We start from the raw sequence: 15034 nt of genomic DNA, 5'->3' as shown, positions 1-15034 counted from the left end.
TGGGGTTGTTAACCAATGTTATAAAACAACATGTGTACTTCTGTTTCATGAGAAACTATTTGTTCTGTAATCCTTCACCTGAAGTACAATAAAAAGAAAAAGAAAAAGAAAAATAAATAAATAAATATTCAAGTTCATATCTTACAAGTTCTACTTTCCACCCAACAGAACATTACTCCGCCAAGTTTTCTGTCACTTTATAACAAGGACTGCCTTTTCTTCAGTGCCCAAAAACATGTTCCTCATTTTCATCTCAAACCTCACCAGAAGCACGTTTAACATTCATATTTCTAGCAATATTCTGCTCATGATGATACAGTGAAACCTGTGAGAGCTGGAATTCAGTAGGACTGCCTTGTTTTTCTAGATCTCACAAGTTTTCTGCCTTTGACAGGGTGCAGTCTTACCACTTTTCTGTTGCTCATTTTAGTGGAAAATATTTTCGTTTTCCTTCTCTGACAAGTTTCTGCCTTACAAAGTTTCCGGCTTTCACAGGTTTTACTGTATAGGTATTCTCTAAGAGAATAGGAGTTTTCTCTACATCTCTCCTCACTTCTTTCTGAGCCCTTACCACCAGAATCATCCTCAATGTCCATATTCCTACTAACAGTCTCTTCAAGGCAATCTGGGATTTTTTCTGTCATGTGTCTCAAAATTCTTCCACCCTTTACCCATTACCCAATTCTAAAGCCACTTGCGCATTTTTAGGTACAGTAAAACCCAAGAAAGCTGAAACTTGTGTAAGGTGGAAACCTGTCAGAGAGGAAAACTCAATATTTTCCATGAATAGAGAGTGATAGATAAGTGGTAAGACTGTACCTTGTCAAAGGCAGAAACTTTCAAGACTGGAAAAACAAGGCAGTCTCATTGAGTTCCGGTTCTCATAGGTTTCACTGAATTTCTAGCAGCAGCATCTCACTTCCCAATACCAAAATTTATATTAGTTTCCTAGGACTACTGTACAAATTACCACAAATTGGGTGACTTGAAACAACAGAAAAGAGCAGCTGTTGAGGCTGCTTATGTACAACCAAACATTTCATGGGATTTGGTTTATTGGTTTGGAGATGTAGGGTCATGGTTTCATGGGATATCCCAGTTAATTGGCTTAATATCATTTTTTAGTGCTTCTGCTCTACCTCTTGGTTCGCTGCATACTGCCTGGGGTCTTAAAACCTTGCTAGAGGCCATCCAAGGTACAACAATTGGTCTCTATTTGACTAAATGAACACACCAACTCAGGGGCGAGGAAAAGAAGGCAGGAGGGGACAAGAAAGCTGGTAATGGGAAACCCAAGGTCGAGAAAGGGAGAGTGTTGACATCTTGTGGGCTTGGCAACCAATGTCACAAGACAATATGTGTTTTAATTGTTTAATGAGAAACTAATTTGCTCTGCAAACCTTTGTCTAAAGTACAGTAAAAAAGAAAAAAATATATATTTAAAAAAATTGGTCTCTATTCTCCTGGAGCAACAGAGGAAGGAAAGTCAGGAACAGAGGAGGAAATGGAATATGTGGCTAATTGTTTCCATGAACAACTGCCCCCTTTGCCATGAGACCAGAAGAACTGGATGGTGCCTGGCTACCATCACTGAATATTTTGATCAGAACCTATAGTAGAATTCTGATCAAAAGGCAGGGAAATGCAGAACAAAATTTCAATTCTTACAGAATCCAGACATTCTACAGCCATTGCGGCTGGAAGAACCCCCAAAACTATTGCCCTGAGATGATCTTCCAACCTTAAACCAAAAATATCCCACGAAGTCTTCTTCAAATCAAACAATACTTGAGCTTAATTAATAAAAATGTCTGTTTTGAGCATTGTGCTCTTTAAAAAGAACTATCTATATGGGATTAAACTGGCAACATCAGTTTGAAAGGTGAGATAGGAAGGTTGGGGGCACTGAGTTTGTTAATGGAAGACGAACAATACAGAAAAGGAGGGTGAGATTGGTTGCACAACTCAAAGAATCAGTGTCACTGAATTGTACTTAAAGAAGTTGAGTTGATGTATGTTTTGTTGTGTATATGTTCAACAGCAACAATAAAAATAAATTATTAAAAAAAAATTATTGTCTCACAGTTGTAGAGGCTAAAAGTCTGAAATTGAGGTATAGACAGGGCCATGCTCCCTCCAAAGGCTCTAGGGAATAATCCTTCCTTGCCTCTTCCTTGCTTCTAGTGGCTGCAGCAATTCTTGGTGTTCTTTGCCTGCATCATTCCAAGTTCTGCCTCTGTCTTCACATGGCCTTCTCTGTGTATCTGTCTGTGTATCCTTTTCGCTTCTTAGAAAGACACCAATCTTCATTTAGGGCCCACCCTATTCTAGTATGACTTCATTTTATTTTAACCATTTATATCTTCATAGACCCTATTTCCAAATAAGGTTACATTCTGAGGCTCCAGTTGGATGTGAATTTTAAGGGGACATTCTTTGTCATGGATTGAATTATGTCCCCCCAAAAATGGGTGTAACAGTTTGGCTGGGCCAAGATTCCCAGTATTGTGTAGTTGTCCTCCGTTTTGTGATTGTAATTTTATGTAAAAGAGGATTAGGGTGGGATTGTAACACCCTTACTAAGGTCACATCCCTGATCCGATGTAAAGAAGTTTCCCTGGGGTGTGGCCTGAATCACCTTCTATCTTATAAGAGATAAAAGGAAAGGGAAGCAAGCGGAGAGTGGGGGACCCCATACCACCAAGAAAGCAGTGCTAGGAGCAGAGCGCGTCTTTTGAACCTGAGGTTCCTGCACTGACATGCTCCCATACCAAGGGAAGATTGATGACAACAAGGACCTTCCTCCAGAGCAGACAGAGAGAGAAAGCCTTCCCCTGGAGCCGATGCCCTGAATTTGGACTTTTGGCCTATTTTACTGTAAAGCAATAAATTTCTCTTTGTTAAAGCCATCCACTTGTGGTATTTCTGTTACAGCAGCAGTAGATGACTAAGACATTATTCAACCCTCTACATGATTTCTGTCATTTGAAAATTGATTGCATATGCTTATGGCCCACTGTATAGTCAATTCTACAAATGTTCCAGGTATGCTTTAAGAGAATCTGGGTTCTACAGTTGTTGAGTATACTGGCCATTAAGTCAATTTATCAGTTCTGCTGTTCAAATCTTGTGGCTCCTCACTGATTTTTGTCTGCTCTTCTACTGTTGTTACAAGGGCCAGGTTAATAAAAAACAAAAACAAAAACCTCTATTTCTTATAGTTCTTTCTATTTTTGCTTTGTATATTTTGAAGAAATGTTATGAAGTGCTTAAAACATAAAATTGTTACATCTTCCTGGTGAACTGAAACTTTAATCATTATGAAGTGTCTCTCTTAATCCCTGTTAATGTTTCTTGACTTAAGTTTCTTCTCTAATATTCATATAGCTATAAAACAAAAACAAAACAAAACCCATTGCTGTCGAGTTGATTCTGACTCATAGCAACCCTATAGGACAGAGTAGAACTGCCCCATAGGGTTTCCAAGGAGTGGCTGGTGGATTTGAACTGCCAACCTTTTAGTTAGCAGCCAAGCTCTTAACCACTGTGCCAACAGGGATCCTCATATAGCTATATCAGCATTTTGTCATTAGTATTTTCATAGTGTAACTTTCTTTTACTTTTAGCTTTCATGTTGTCTTATGTTCGAGATGTGTCTGTTGTAAGCAATATATAAACTTTTTTTTTTTTTTTTTTTTTTTTGGTATGGTCTAATAGTCTTTTTTTACTGGAGCATTTAATCCATGTATAGTAAATGTAATTACTGATGTATCTGGATTTCGATCTACCAACTTCTTTTGGGCTTCTATTTTTTTCTTATAATCTTTCCTTTTCTCCTTTCTTGACTTCATTTGGACTTATTTTTGTATTATTCTTTTTTTCCCTTCCAGTAGTTTGGATAACTGTTTTTCTTCTTTTAGTGATTATTATAAATATTAAAACACACATATTTAACTTATCAAAGACTAACGTTAATACATTTACCTTTTCCAGATAATACAATGACCTTTAATCATTAATTCCATTTAGTCCCCTTCCATTCCCTATGCCATTTTATCTGTTTTAATTTCTTATCTTTTTAACCCCAAAAGACACTATAGACATTGTTTTATAAAATAAATATTTGTTTATATTTTACCATGTATTTACCACTTTCCTTCTTCATCATTCATTCCTCTACCTTATGCTTTTCATCTGGGATCCTTTACCTTCTGCCTATATTTATTGGGGAATTTGTTCTAGTAAGAGTCAGTTAGTTGCAAACTTTCTGCTATTTTAATATATTCCATTGTTGCTCCAGAGAGTTAGCTATCATTCTAATCATTCTGTGATCTGTCTCATTGTGGCTTTCTTTTTATTTACACTGCTTGGGATTCATTGGTCGTCTTAAACTGTATTTTAGTGTCTTATTAGTTCCAGGTAATTCTCAGTCATTATCTGTTCAAATGTTGTCTTTACCTTATTCATTCTCCTCTGCTTCAGGAATTCGAATTAAATGTATTTTGAAGCTCTCTGTCCTCCAAGTCTTATCTTTCAGTTTACTATTTTCAATTTATTAAACCCATGTAAAGAGTTTTAAATTGTATTAAATTTTTCATTTGTAGAAATTCTGTTGGTTCTTTTTCCAATATGCTAGATTGTGTTTTAACTTCTTGTTTCCTGCGTATTTTCAAGCTTGTCTCTTACTTCTGTAAATAGTAAACACAGGGTCCATGTCTAGAATTCCAGTATCTGAAGTCTTTGTAGGTCTATTCACGTTCTCTATTATTTCTACTGGCTCTCATCTTTAATGACTTGCTTTCTCCTGTGTTGCCTATTGTCCTTGAAAACTTATTTGAAATCTACGATAAAGGTTATTTCTTCTAAAGGACATTTATGTTGGCTTCTACCATATGACTGGGGTCACTACCATTTCATTTCAAACCAAATTCATACATTAAGGGTCCCTAGACTCTGCAGGAAAAAAAAAGATTTGTGTTTGAGCTCTGGCTCCATGTTTTATCTTTCTCTAGTTTATTAATTACACTCTATCTCCGTGTCCTTGTCTATAAATTGAAAGTAATTACAATACTTATCCTACAGCTAAATACTTGCTGATAATATATCAAATGCCTAGCACATAGTAAGTGCTCAATGATTGACAGTCACTATCATTATGTCAGAGCCCTGGTGGCGCAGTGGTTAAGAGTTCTGCTGCTAACCAAAATGTCAGCAGTCCAAATCCACCAGCGACTCCTTGGAAACTCCATGGGGTAGTTCTACTCTATCCTATAGGGTCGCTATGAGCCGGAATCGACTCAACGGCAGTGGGTTTGGTTTTTGGGTTAGTGGAACAAAGTGGAGAATTGAGGTACTTGGCAATTAAGAATCAGCAGAGTATAGCTGGTCTTGAAGCCAAAAAGAGCTAGGTGAAACTCTCTGTTTGCAACCTGGAACAAGCTACTTGGCCTCTTCAAGATCTAGAATCTTCATTTGTAAAATGGGAATAGTTATCTTGACGGCATGTTCTAAGTTTTCAGTGAAATTCTACAACTCACTTAATATTTAAATAAAAGGTAGGGCATTATAATGAGAACTGACCAAATTCTAATATGCTAAACTTCGCATGAGGAAAAAGACTATTTTAGAAATTTACTAAAATGTGCGTTTACCAAATAAATTTATGAAGGTATGTTTGTGGTTTTCACTAAGCATTCATTAAGCCTATTACATGTCAGGCACTGCTGGGTGCCCAAGGCAGAAAGAGGAATGCTCTCGAATAGTTCACAGTAGTTGAGTCAGATATTTAAGTGTAATGTGATGTGGGCAATGAGATAGTAGAGGCATATATAGGCATGCATCAACGTCTTACAGTATGTCTGTGGTCCTATAAGGTTTTTTATAATAGAGTTCAGAAATTCCAGTAGGGATTTAGCCTACATATGGAGATCAGATCTGTCTCTCACTAGCTCTTCTGGGGTGGCAGGGGGGAGGGGTCCCAGCGCCCATCCCCAGCTGCCTGTCCCACCATGCTGCCTCAGGCAGGGACCACACGGACGCCGCTGGAGCCACCAAGGGGGATGCCCAGCCAAGGCCACTGCTTCACTTGGCCTGGGCACACTGCACGTGATGCCCAGCCCAAGGTTGCAGCTCCTCCAGCAGTGGCAGCTGCTGAACGGTCCTACTGTGGCAGTGGCAGGAGGAGAAGCAGGAAAGGTGGCCTTGGGAGGAGGCAGAGGTGGAGGCAGAGGATGCGGTGGATGGAGCTGAAAGAGTTTAAAGCTCACTAGGTGGGACAGGGAAGGCAGGCAGGGAGGAAGGAAGGTAAGGGAGCTGGCAGCAGGTGGGCCAGGAGGTGACCAGCTGGATGGCAAGTGCACAGTGGCGGGTAGGCAGGGGCTGTGCACAGCTCTCAGACGGTGGGCAGCTACCACGCAGGAATAGCAGTGGCAGAGCCAAAGTTTTTGTGCAGTCCCTCAGCGTGGGTCCCAGCCTGCCTGGTGACCATCCTGTACTCCTTTCTCAGGTATGTAATGTGGTGTTCACACAACATCCAAATCACGTAACGTCTTATTTCACAGAACGTATAGTGGACATTAAGTGACTCATAACTGTAAACGAAGTGCTTTGAGAACACAGATTTCACAGACAAGACATTTAAACTAAGTAGAGAAGACATTTCAGCCAATGGGAATGGGAGGTTGAGGAGAAATATGGGTAAGTGTGCATAACATGGGAAAATTTGCTATATTTGGGAAAGAGCAAACAGAGCTGAAAGAAAGCATATGTTCTATGGAATAGTGGAAAATGACACTTGAAAAAATAATTAGAACCATACTGTGCAGGTCTACATGTGCTATGCTGAGTTTCAGCTTTAATTCCATAGATACTGAGTAGCCACTCAAATGTTATACAGCCTAAAAACAATGACAGGATCAGATTTCTGTTTTTAGAAGGATAGCCAACCTTAGTATGTAAGATGGATTGTCAGAGTGAAGAACAGAGGCCACTCAGCTAGAAAATTATTACAATAATCAAAAGGAGAGAAGATATGAACATAAACACAATAATCAAATGTTTCACTACAGAGTTTTTTTCTTTCAATGCATTGGGAGAGTGCTCCTTGAATTTAAAATAATTGCTTCTCAGATTTGCTATTGGCCCCTAAATGTGAAATTTGCATTATTATTATTTATATAGCAATAAAATATATTAGAGTCCCTTATGATATTTCATGGAAAAATACACGTTAGTTTCTTTTTGAAAGTCATATAAAAATCAATTTTATTATAATCTAAGAAATTTATAAAGGTAATTTATAGACAGAATCTTCATCTTCCCTTTTCAAAAAAGAATACTAGTCCTTTATGATCAGGGGGTTGGGCTTGGAAACAATAATCAGGTAAGATAAGGGTAGGGTTGCACAGCCTATTATTGTAATTGCTGTCAATAAGTTGTACACCTGTAAGAAGTTGAATTGACAAAAGTTGTGTGATATATTTACAACAACAAAAAAGAGTAGCTGCTGAGGCTGCTTATCTACAACCAAAATAAATAAATAAAATGCATAGTTACTTAAAAAACAAAAAACCCTGTTGTCAGTGAAAAATTCAGAATCCTACTTAACTAGTCTAAGAAAATGCCAGTAAGGCTTCTCAGAAAAGGGTGACTTGGAAGAAAAGCAGAGAGAATTGAGTCCTGTGATGGTCAATGTTATGTGCCAACTTGGCTAGGGCATGATTGTCAGTATTATGTAATTATTCTCCATTTTGTGATATGATATAATTATCCTCCATTTTGTGATCTGATGTAACTTATCCTCCATTTTGTGGTCTCCTATAAGTAGCATAATGTAATCACCTCCATGATGTAATCTGACGTGATCAGCCCATTAGTTGTAAGGAGAGTTTCCTCAGGGGTGTGGCCTGTACCTGATATATATATACAGACATTCTGGAAAAGCGCACTTGCTTGCTCTGGATCCTGTTTCTGGCTCTTCATCATCTGACCTCTGGTTCTTGGGACTTGAGCCAGGAGCTTGTCACCTGACCTGCCGACTTTGGGATTCATCAGCTCTGCAGCCCTGTGAGCCAGCAGCCTGCTGTCTGCCTGCCAATTCCAGGCTCGTCAGCCCCTGTAATCACGTGAGTCACGAGAGGCCTCCAGCCGACACCTGACCCACAGACTTTGGAATTTGCCAGCCTCCACAACCACATGAGCCATTTCCTTGAGATAAATCTCTCTCTCTCTCTCTCTATACATATATATACACTTCACTAGTTTTGCTTCTCTAGAGAACCCAGCCTAAGACAAGTCCCTACGCCCCTCCACTAGCTACCACCTCCTACTGCCCAAACACCTTCACTTAAGGATCTCTTCCCTTTAAAAACAACCAAATAGCTCTTTTTTTTAACTTCATGACTCAATTCCTTCTTTGTAACAGAGGTTTTATACCTACACTGGTAATTGGGTTGGGTATTTATTAAGGAAACTTAGAAAAGGCAACTTAATATTACATATTTTGTAATATTTTCCAATATGTTTAACTTTAGATAATTTCATGGCTGTCTTGACTTCTTCCCGTAAGGAAAGTTTTTCTTTAATAAGAGAGGGTTTATGTGCACAGGCAGAGTAAATTAGCTCCTGCCTCAAAGTTGCTGAGAAAATGAATTGCTTAAGATTAGAGTCATTTTCTTTACTCAGAGGTATTCTTGACAACCCATACTGAAATTATACAAGATTAACTCCATTAACACCATTTCCTATTCTTCAAACTAGCAGCTTTTTAGAAAGCAGCATTTAGTCTGAAGAGTTCAAAGCATATTTTAAGGGGATACCTCAAATGCTTAGAAATGCTAATACAAGTATCATTTAAGGATTCAAAATAGGGTGCTGAGAGGTCAAGTAACACATTATTGGTCATATAGTGAGCCATGTGAAATGGAAAGATGCTGTCTTTTTTTCTGCCATTCAGTCTCCCTAGTCTTTTTGCCGATGGCATTTCAAATCAAATTGTATCTTAAAGCATATAATCTCTGTTAAATAAAGGGATATTATTTATTTTTGGCTTTCACATAGCATCTTGTAGAGTGCCTTTAATGTAGGCTCACTCAAATATTTGTTGATTATTATGTCATATATTTGACGTTGCTTTGTGGCCTATTGAAGGGCTCAGAAAAAAAAGATTAAAATAGTACCATATGACAGAATCTTTCCGAAATTTGAACGTAAAATCCATAGGACAGATACTAAACTTCTATTTGTATTAACTGCCATTGGTGCTATTAAAATATACAATGCATAAATTTCTCTGACATTATGTTGACATGAGCCACCAAAACCATTCTCAACAAATGCAGTCCTAATCCATCAATTCCACTACCTTACCCTCAACAAACCTTAAGTAGTCTTGAAGGTTTTTATTTATAAAACTAATACACAAATATATTCTTGTTAAAAAAAAATCAAACATTTGAGAAGTGAACGGAGGGGGAAAAAAGTCTTGTTTTCCTCCCTTCCCCATATTTTTACCCAACCTCTTTTCCTACCCTTATGTTAATGCAAGAAACCTTCGCATTAAGGTATGCAGACAGAGCTTCATTTTCTTTTGGGTGTCTTAATGATAGTTCCCTAGTAGAAAATATTGGGGAACACCGACCTAGGTAGTTCTAAAAGATCCTAATTTGAACCAACTTCTGAATTTCCAGATTTAGAAATAGTTATTTCCACTTAGGAAAAAAAAAATCTAAAAGTATGCTGAATTATGCACATACTAACTATAATAACACTAGCTGACATTTATTGAGAATTTACTAGGTGCCAGATAGTGCTCTGTTTCATAGGATTTTCTAAAAGTAAGTCTTAGCAATGAAATTTTAACATAGGGCATGTGGTTATCAGTACCTCTGTTCATAAGATCTTGAATTTGTATGTTTTTCACTATCTTATCTGATGTAATACTATCTGGACTAGAAAATGATCAATACTATTTCAAGCCTGAGAATACTTTGACAGAAATTCAGTGGGTTACTGAAGTCACACACAAAGTCAGTAGAGCCTTTCCCTGAGTTGAGGGTTTTTCTACTATACTAGTATTTCCCAAACATCAATTATGCATGCATTGCTGTCTTAATTACTACTGTATCTACACTACTATTCACTTAAAAAAAAAAAAAAACATTGCTGTGTAGTAGATTCCAGTTCATAGCGACCCTATAGAAGACAGAGTAGAACTGCCTCATGGGGTTTCCAAGGCTGTTATCTTTACAGCAGACTGCTGATCTTTCTCCCGCAGAGCAGCTGGTGGGTTCAAACCACCAAACTTTTGGTCAGCAGCCAAGCACTTAACCACTGCACCACTAGGGCTCCTAGTATTTACTTAATACCTTTAAATTGATTCCTACTTTCTTAAAATAACTTTTAAAGGAAACATTATATCACCACGTCATGGATTGTATCCCCCGCAAAATATTTGTCAACTTGGCTAGGTCATGATTCCTAGTATTGTATGATTGTCTACCATTTTGTCATCTGATGTGATTTCTCTATGTGTTGTTGTAAATTCTATCACTATGATCTAATAAGATGGATTACTGGCAGTTATACTGATGAGGTATACAAGATTGGATACTGTCTTAAGCCAACCTCTTTTGAGATATAAAAGAGAGAAGCGAGCAGAGACATACGGGAACCTCACGCCACCAAGAAAGCAGTGCTGGCAGCACAGCACATCTTTTGGACCTGAGGTTTCTGCACTGAGATGCTCCCAGACCAAGGGAAGACTGATGCATCACAAGGACCTTCCTCCAGAGCTGACAGAGAAAGAATGCCTTCCCCTGGAGCCGGCTCCCTGAATTCAGACTTCCTAGCTTACTGGACTGTGAGAGAATAAACTTCTCTTTGTTAAAGCCATCCACTTGTGGTATTTCTGTTATAGCAGTACTAGAAGAGTAAGGCACCACATAAACGAAAACCAGGATTATTTGCCATAAATAAAAGGTAACTGAAAAAATAAATTCAATAAAAGAAAGAAATCTTATTAAACTACAGTCAAATCTATTGCCTGCTGATATTTCTGAGCCCAAGACCTGCACTTTCTATTAAAAAGTAAATCTGCAAGTGTTAGTGATGATGTAAATTAATATCAAATAACTTCCTCATTGTCTTAAACAAAATAAGAGAACCGAAAAAAAAAGGAAAACGAGCGACTTTCTCACTATGCTTTTTCAATATTTAATATTATGCCGTGTACCATCTAAAATAATCTCCTATGACCTATAGTGATTTTGCATATCATTGTGACACAAATCCCAAAATATTCTGGGAACTACTCCAAAATGATTTGGGGATTTCCTGAAGGACACCCATTACTTTTGTTTTGGTCTCATAATCGCAAAAGGAATCTTGTTTCTCTCAAGACTTGCCTCAGTAAAATGCCCACTGACCAATGGCAAGTATATATCAAGTTGATAGAAATTACATTCTATCAGAAACTTGTATTCAGAAGGGAAATAGTACGTAGATGAAAATAGTAGTGATCTAGGAAGCATAACCAAGTTCAAACACATACTATCTGTTTGACCTTGAATAGGTCAGTAAACTACTCTGACGTTTCTCATCTGCAAAAACAGATAAAATAGTACCTACTTGCAGGGTGCATGTGTGGGGATTATAATGAGACAAGTGGAAGTGCCTGGCATAGGAGACATTCAATAAATGTTGGATCAAAACTTCATATGACTTTCAGTCTATTACAACTCACAAAAAACCCAGGTGCTTTTATCGTAATAAAAAAGCGTCTAAATTTGTTTTATCTCACTGATCCTAGGGCAGTATTGCTCAGTTTCAAATACAATTTTGACAATTAAAACTAATCCAAAGATCATCCTTCTGAAGGCCTGGCATGATCAAAAAAAATGCAAAAAACAAAGGTGACTGGCCTTAGTTGGTCCAAAGTATATAAAAGTCCTTAAACTTAAAAGCTAATAACATGGCAAACAATTTTCCATATAACAATATCTGAATGTTTTATGGTGACCTGAAATATGTTCAGTGATCCTTTCTTTACACATGACCATAGTATTTACTAAATATACAAATACATGTCTACATACATGAGATCCCTAAAATTATAGTGCCATCTACACGTAATAAAAACAATATCGATGACAGCACATTTTAATGCTTTCATATTTTCTAATTGCTACTTAACATTAAAAAAAAACACTAGTTTTTAATAATTTATATAATTCATTTTGTGATTACATTTATAGGAGATGATTTCATTACATAAAGTTAAAACTTTTTTTTCTAATTTATTTTTAATTACATAATACAGCATCATTTAATTCTCAGTTAACATTAAAACTGTTTTAAATGTTTAATTTTTAAAAAAATCAATGGTATAATCCCTAATTTCTGTGTCCTGAGATTTATTTATCATTAAAAATATATAGTGACAAAAAAGAACTATTTATTATTTACAAAAATCCTAACACCCATCATCTTAACAGAACGGCATTTTCATTTTTTCCTGTTCCCTTCAAACTTGTCATCTGCAAACTTATTCAACAATAACTAAGTGCCAGACATTTTTCTAAGCTGCTTTACATATATTAACTCATCAAATCCTCACAATACTCCTATGAGGTAGGAATATTACCATCCTCATTTTACAGATACTGTCACAGAAGCACACAAAGCTGAAATATCTTGTCCAAGGTCACACTGATACAAGTGGCAGAGTCAGAGCTCATACTGGGGGAATTTATCTCCAACATCCAGGCTTGTAGTCACTATGCTAAACTGCCCCCCCATTTGTAAAAGCTGCATTCAGTGAATATACTACACACACACACACACACACACACACACGTACGTGTGTGTGTGTGTGTATATATATATACATATATAAATAAATAACATGCTTAGTAGAGGGTCAGCAAAAAAGAGGAAGACCCTCAACGAGATGGATTGACACAGTAGCTGCAACAGTGGGCTCAAACACAGCAACGATTGTGAGAATGGCGCAGGACAGGACAGTGTTTTCATCCTGTTGTACGCAGGGTCGCTATGAGTCGGAACCAACTCAACGGCACCTAACAACAACAAATATATATATATATTCTTCTTTTGGAGGGCGTTTTCTCACATAATTAAAACATTGCCATTTCTAATAGCTACATGTTTTTCCATAAATTAAACTACATAAATTATCTAATGCTGACCTTTGAAACTATTTCTAATTTCTCTCATTATATATAAAAATGTTGCAATAAGCAAAATTTGCATTGCATATAGCTTTTTTCCTTCTTTGATTTCCTTGTGCTAATATCCCCAAAATGATTGGACTGACTTAAATATATAAAAATCCCAGGTTACTGACACGTAATACTCTACACTGATTTTTAAATTTTATCATTATATAATGCTTCCAGCAATGAAAGAATGCTCAGATTTTCCCAGTCAATACCTACCAGCCTTTTCTGCCTACAAATTTAACTGGTATAAAATGGTTAAGGATGATGATTTATGACGTGGGATAGTTAAGCCAAATCAAATTAAAATTTTCAAATGAGCAAATTATTTTCTCCCTCTAGCAATACAAAAGGTGGAGATAATCATATTATTTGCTGCCTGTGAGGCTGGTATTTTCTTGGTTCTACAAGTGAGCCTTAAAAAGAATCAGTAACATACCAAAGTCACTAGAAAGGGGCAGAACTGGACCCTGAGCCCGTATCTGTCTGACTCTAAAATCTGTGTTTTAGATAATAGAAAAAAAAAAAGTCAAGAAAGCCAATGTATGTCAAGATATCGAAACTGTATGAAAAAACTGATTTCAAAATCTTCATCAAAGATTATTTATCTCATCAAGCAGTAATGACCACCTGGGGTAGCAATCGTTAACAGGCGGATGATATTTCCCTTGTGTATTTTTCTGATCAATAATTTCAAATATAGGAAAGGAGGACAATAATAAATAACAACGTTTCAATCTCTCTTTCTCTCCAATCACATGCTTTTATTGTAACCTAATTTCACCTACATTTTAAGCAAGGAGCTAGAAGATATAAACATTTACTTAAATTTTTTTTTCTTAAATGTTATCCTGGGGTACTGCATGTTGTTAATGATCCAAAAATATTGTAGTTTCTGGCACAGAGTAAAGTTGTTAATGATCCAAAAATATTGTAGTTTCTGGCACAGAGTAAAGGTTACTAAGTATGATATAACAAAAACAACATAGGCTTTGGAGTCAGGCAGATCTGAGTTTAAATTCAGATACTACCACTTACTAGCTATACTCCTCTGGAACGGTACAGCACCCAATCATTAATTCATCAAGATGTTGTGAAGGAGATAACAATCATAAAGCTTCTAGCACATGGTAGATGCTCAAGCAATTTTAGCTTCCTTTCCTTCAAAGAGTAACATATATACGATTACATCAAGGGTATTGGTTTTAAACATCATGCTTCATTATTTCCCTCAGACAAACTGTAGCATAACATGAAGAGTCAAGATCAAAAGAGATGAAAAGAGATAAAGTTGCTTCACTGATGCAAGAATCTTCTGTTTTGACATCAATCTCATGATCTTCTATTAGCTGGTATGAGAGATTATGAGGACATTTCAATATCTGTCGATAGCATCCTGGAACATTCAATTTCAGAGCAGGTACTTTAAATCGACATGTATGTAGTCCGTCTCTGCTAAGCATTTCTTGGTACCACTGTCCTACTTTATTCTTGGGGTACTGAATATTGTATCCAAGTATTGGAAGAACCACCTGTGAAACGGAGGGGAAAAATACATAAAACAGCCTTCAGAAAGATATATAATCATATTTTAAATTTACATTTATGACTGGGACCTGGATCTGTAAAAACAGTGTCAGAATGTAAACATTACAATCAGCCTAAAACATGATATTGAATAATATACTGTGATATTTTTAATGCTTACAGGCAAAGAAAAGAGGTAAACTAGAATCAAGAACTCTCATAATAACAAAGAAATAATTCAAATAAAATATTATTAGACAAACCACTGATAA

At 36.8% G+C, this 15034-nt stretch overlaps 1 protein-coding gene across 4 annotated transcripts in view; it reads right to left on the bottom strand.

Annotated features, from left to right (window-relative positions):
• Positions 1-13190: 13190 nt before the first annotated feature.
• The window catches only part of PUS7L (pseudouridine synthase 7 like), a 40446-nt gene continuing 38602 nt past the window's right edge, over positions 13191-15034 (bottom strand). For all 4 annotated transcript variants that reach the window (XM_023738847.1, XM_004384566.3, XM_023738849.1 and 1 more), the window contains one exon: positions 13191-14767. In XM_023738847.1, the coding sequence (XP_023594615.1) occupies positions 14441-14767 (327 nt within the window). In that variant the 3' untranslated portion in view covers positions 13191-14440. The remainder of the gene's footprint in view (positions 14768-15034) is intronic.

The sequence above is a fragment of the Trichechus manatus genome, unplaced genomic scaffold (assembly GCF_000243295.1).
Source record: "Trichechus manatus latirostris isolate Lorelei unplaced genomic scaffold, TriManLat1.0 scaffold00123, whole genome shotgun sequence".
Classification (NCBI taxonomy): domain Eukaryota; kingdom Metazoa; phylum Chordata; class Mammalia; order Sirenia; family Trichechidae; genus Trichechus; species Trichechus manatus.
The sequence above is the reverse complement of the archived record's forward strand: the minus strand, read 5'-3'. Positions and strand labels throughout refer to the sequence as shown.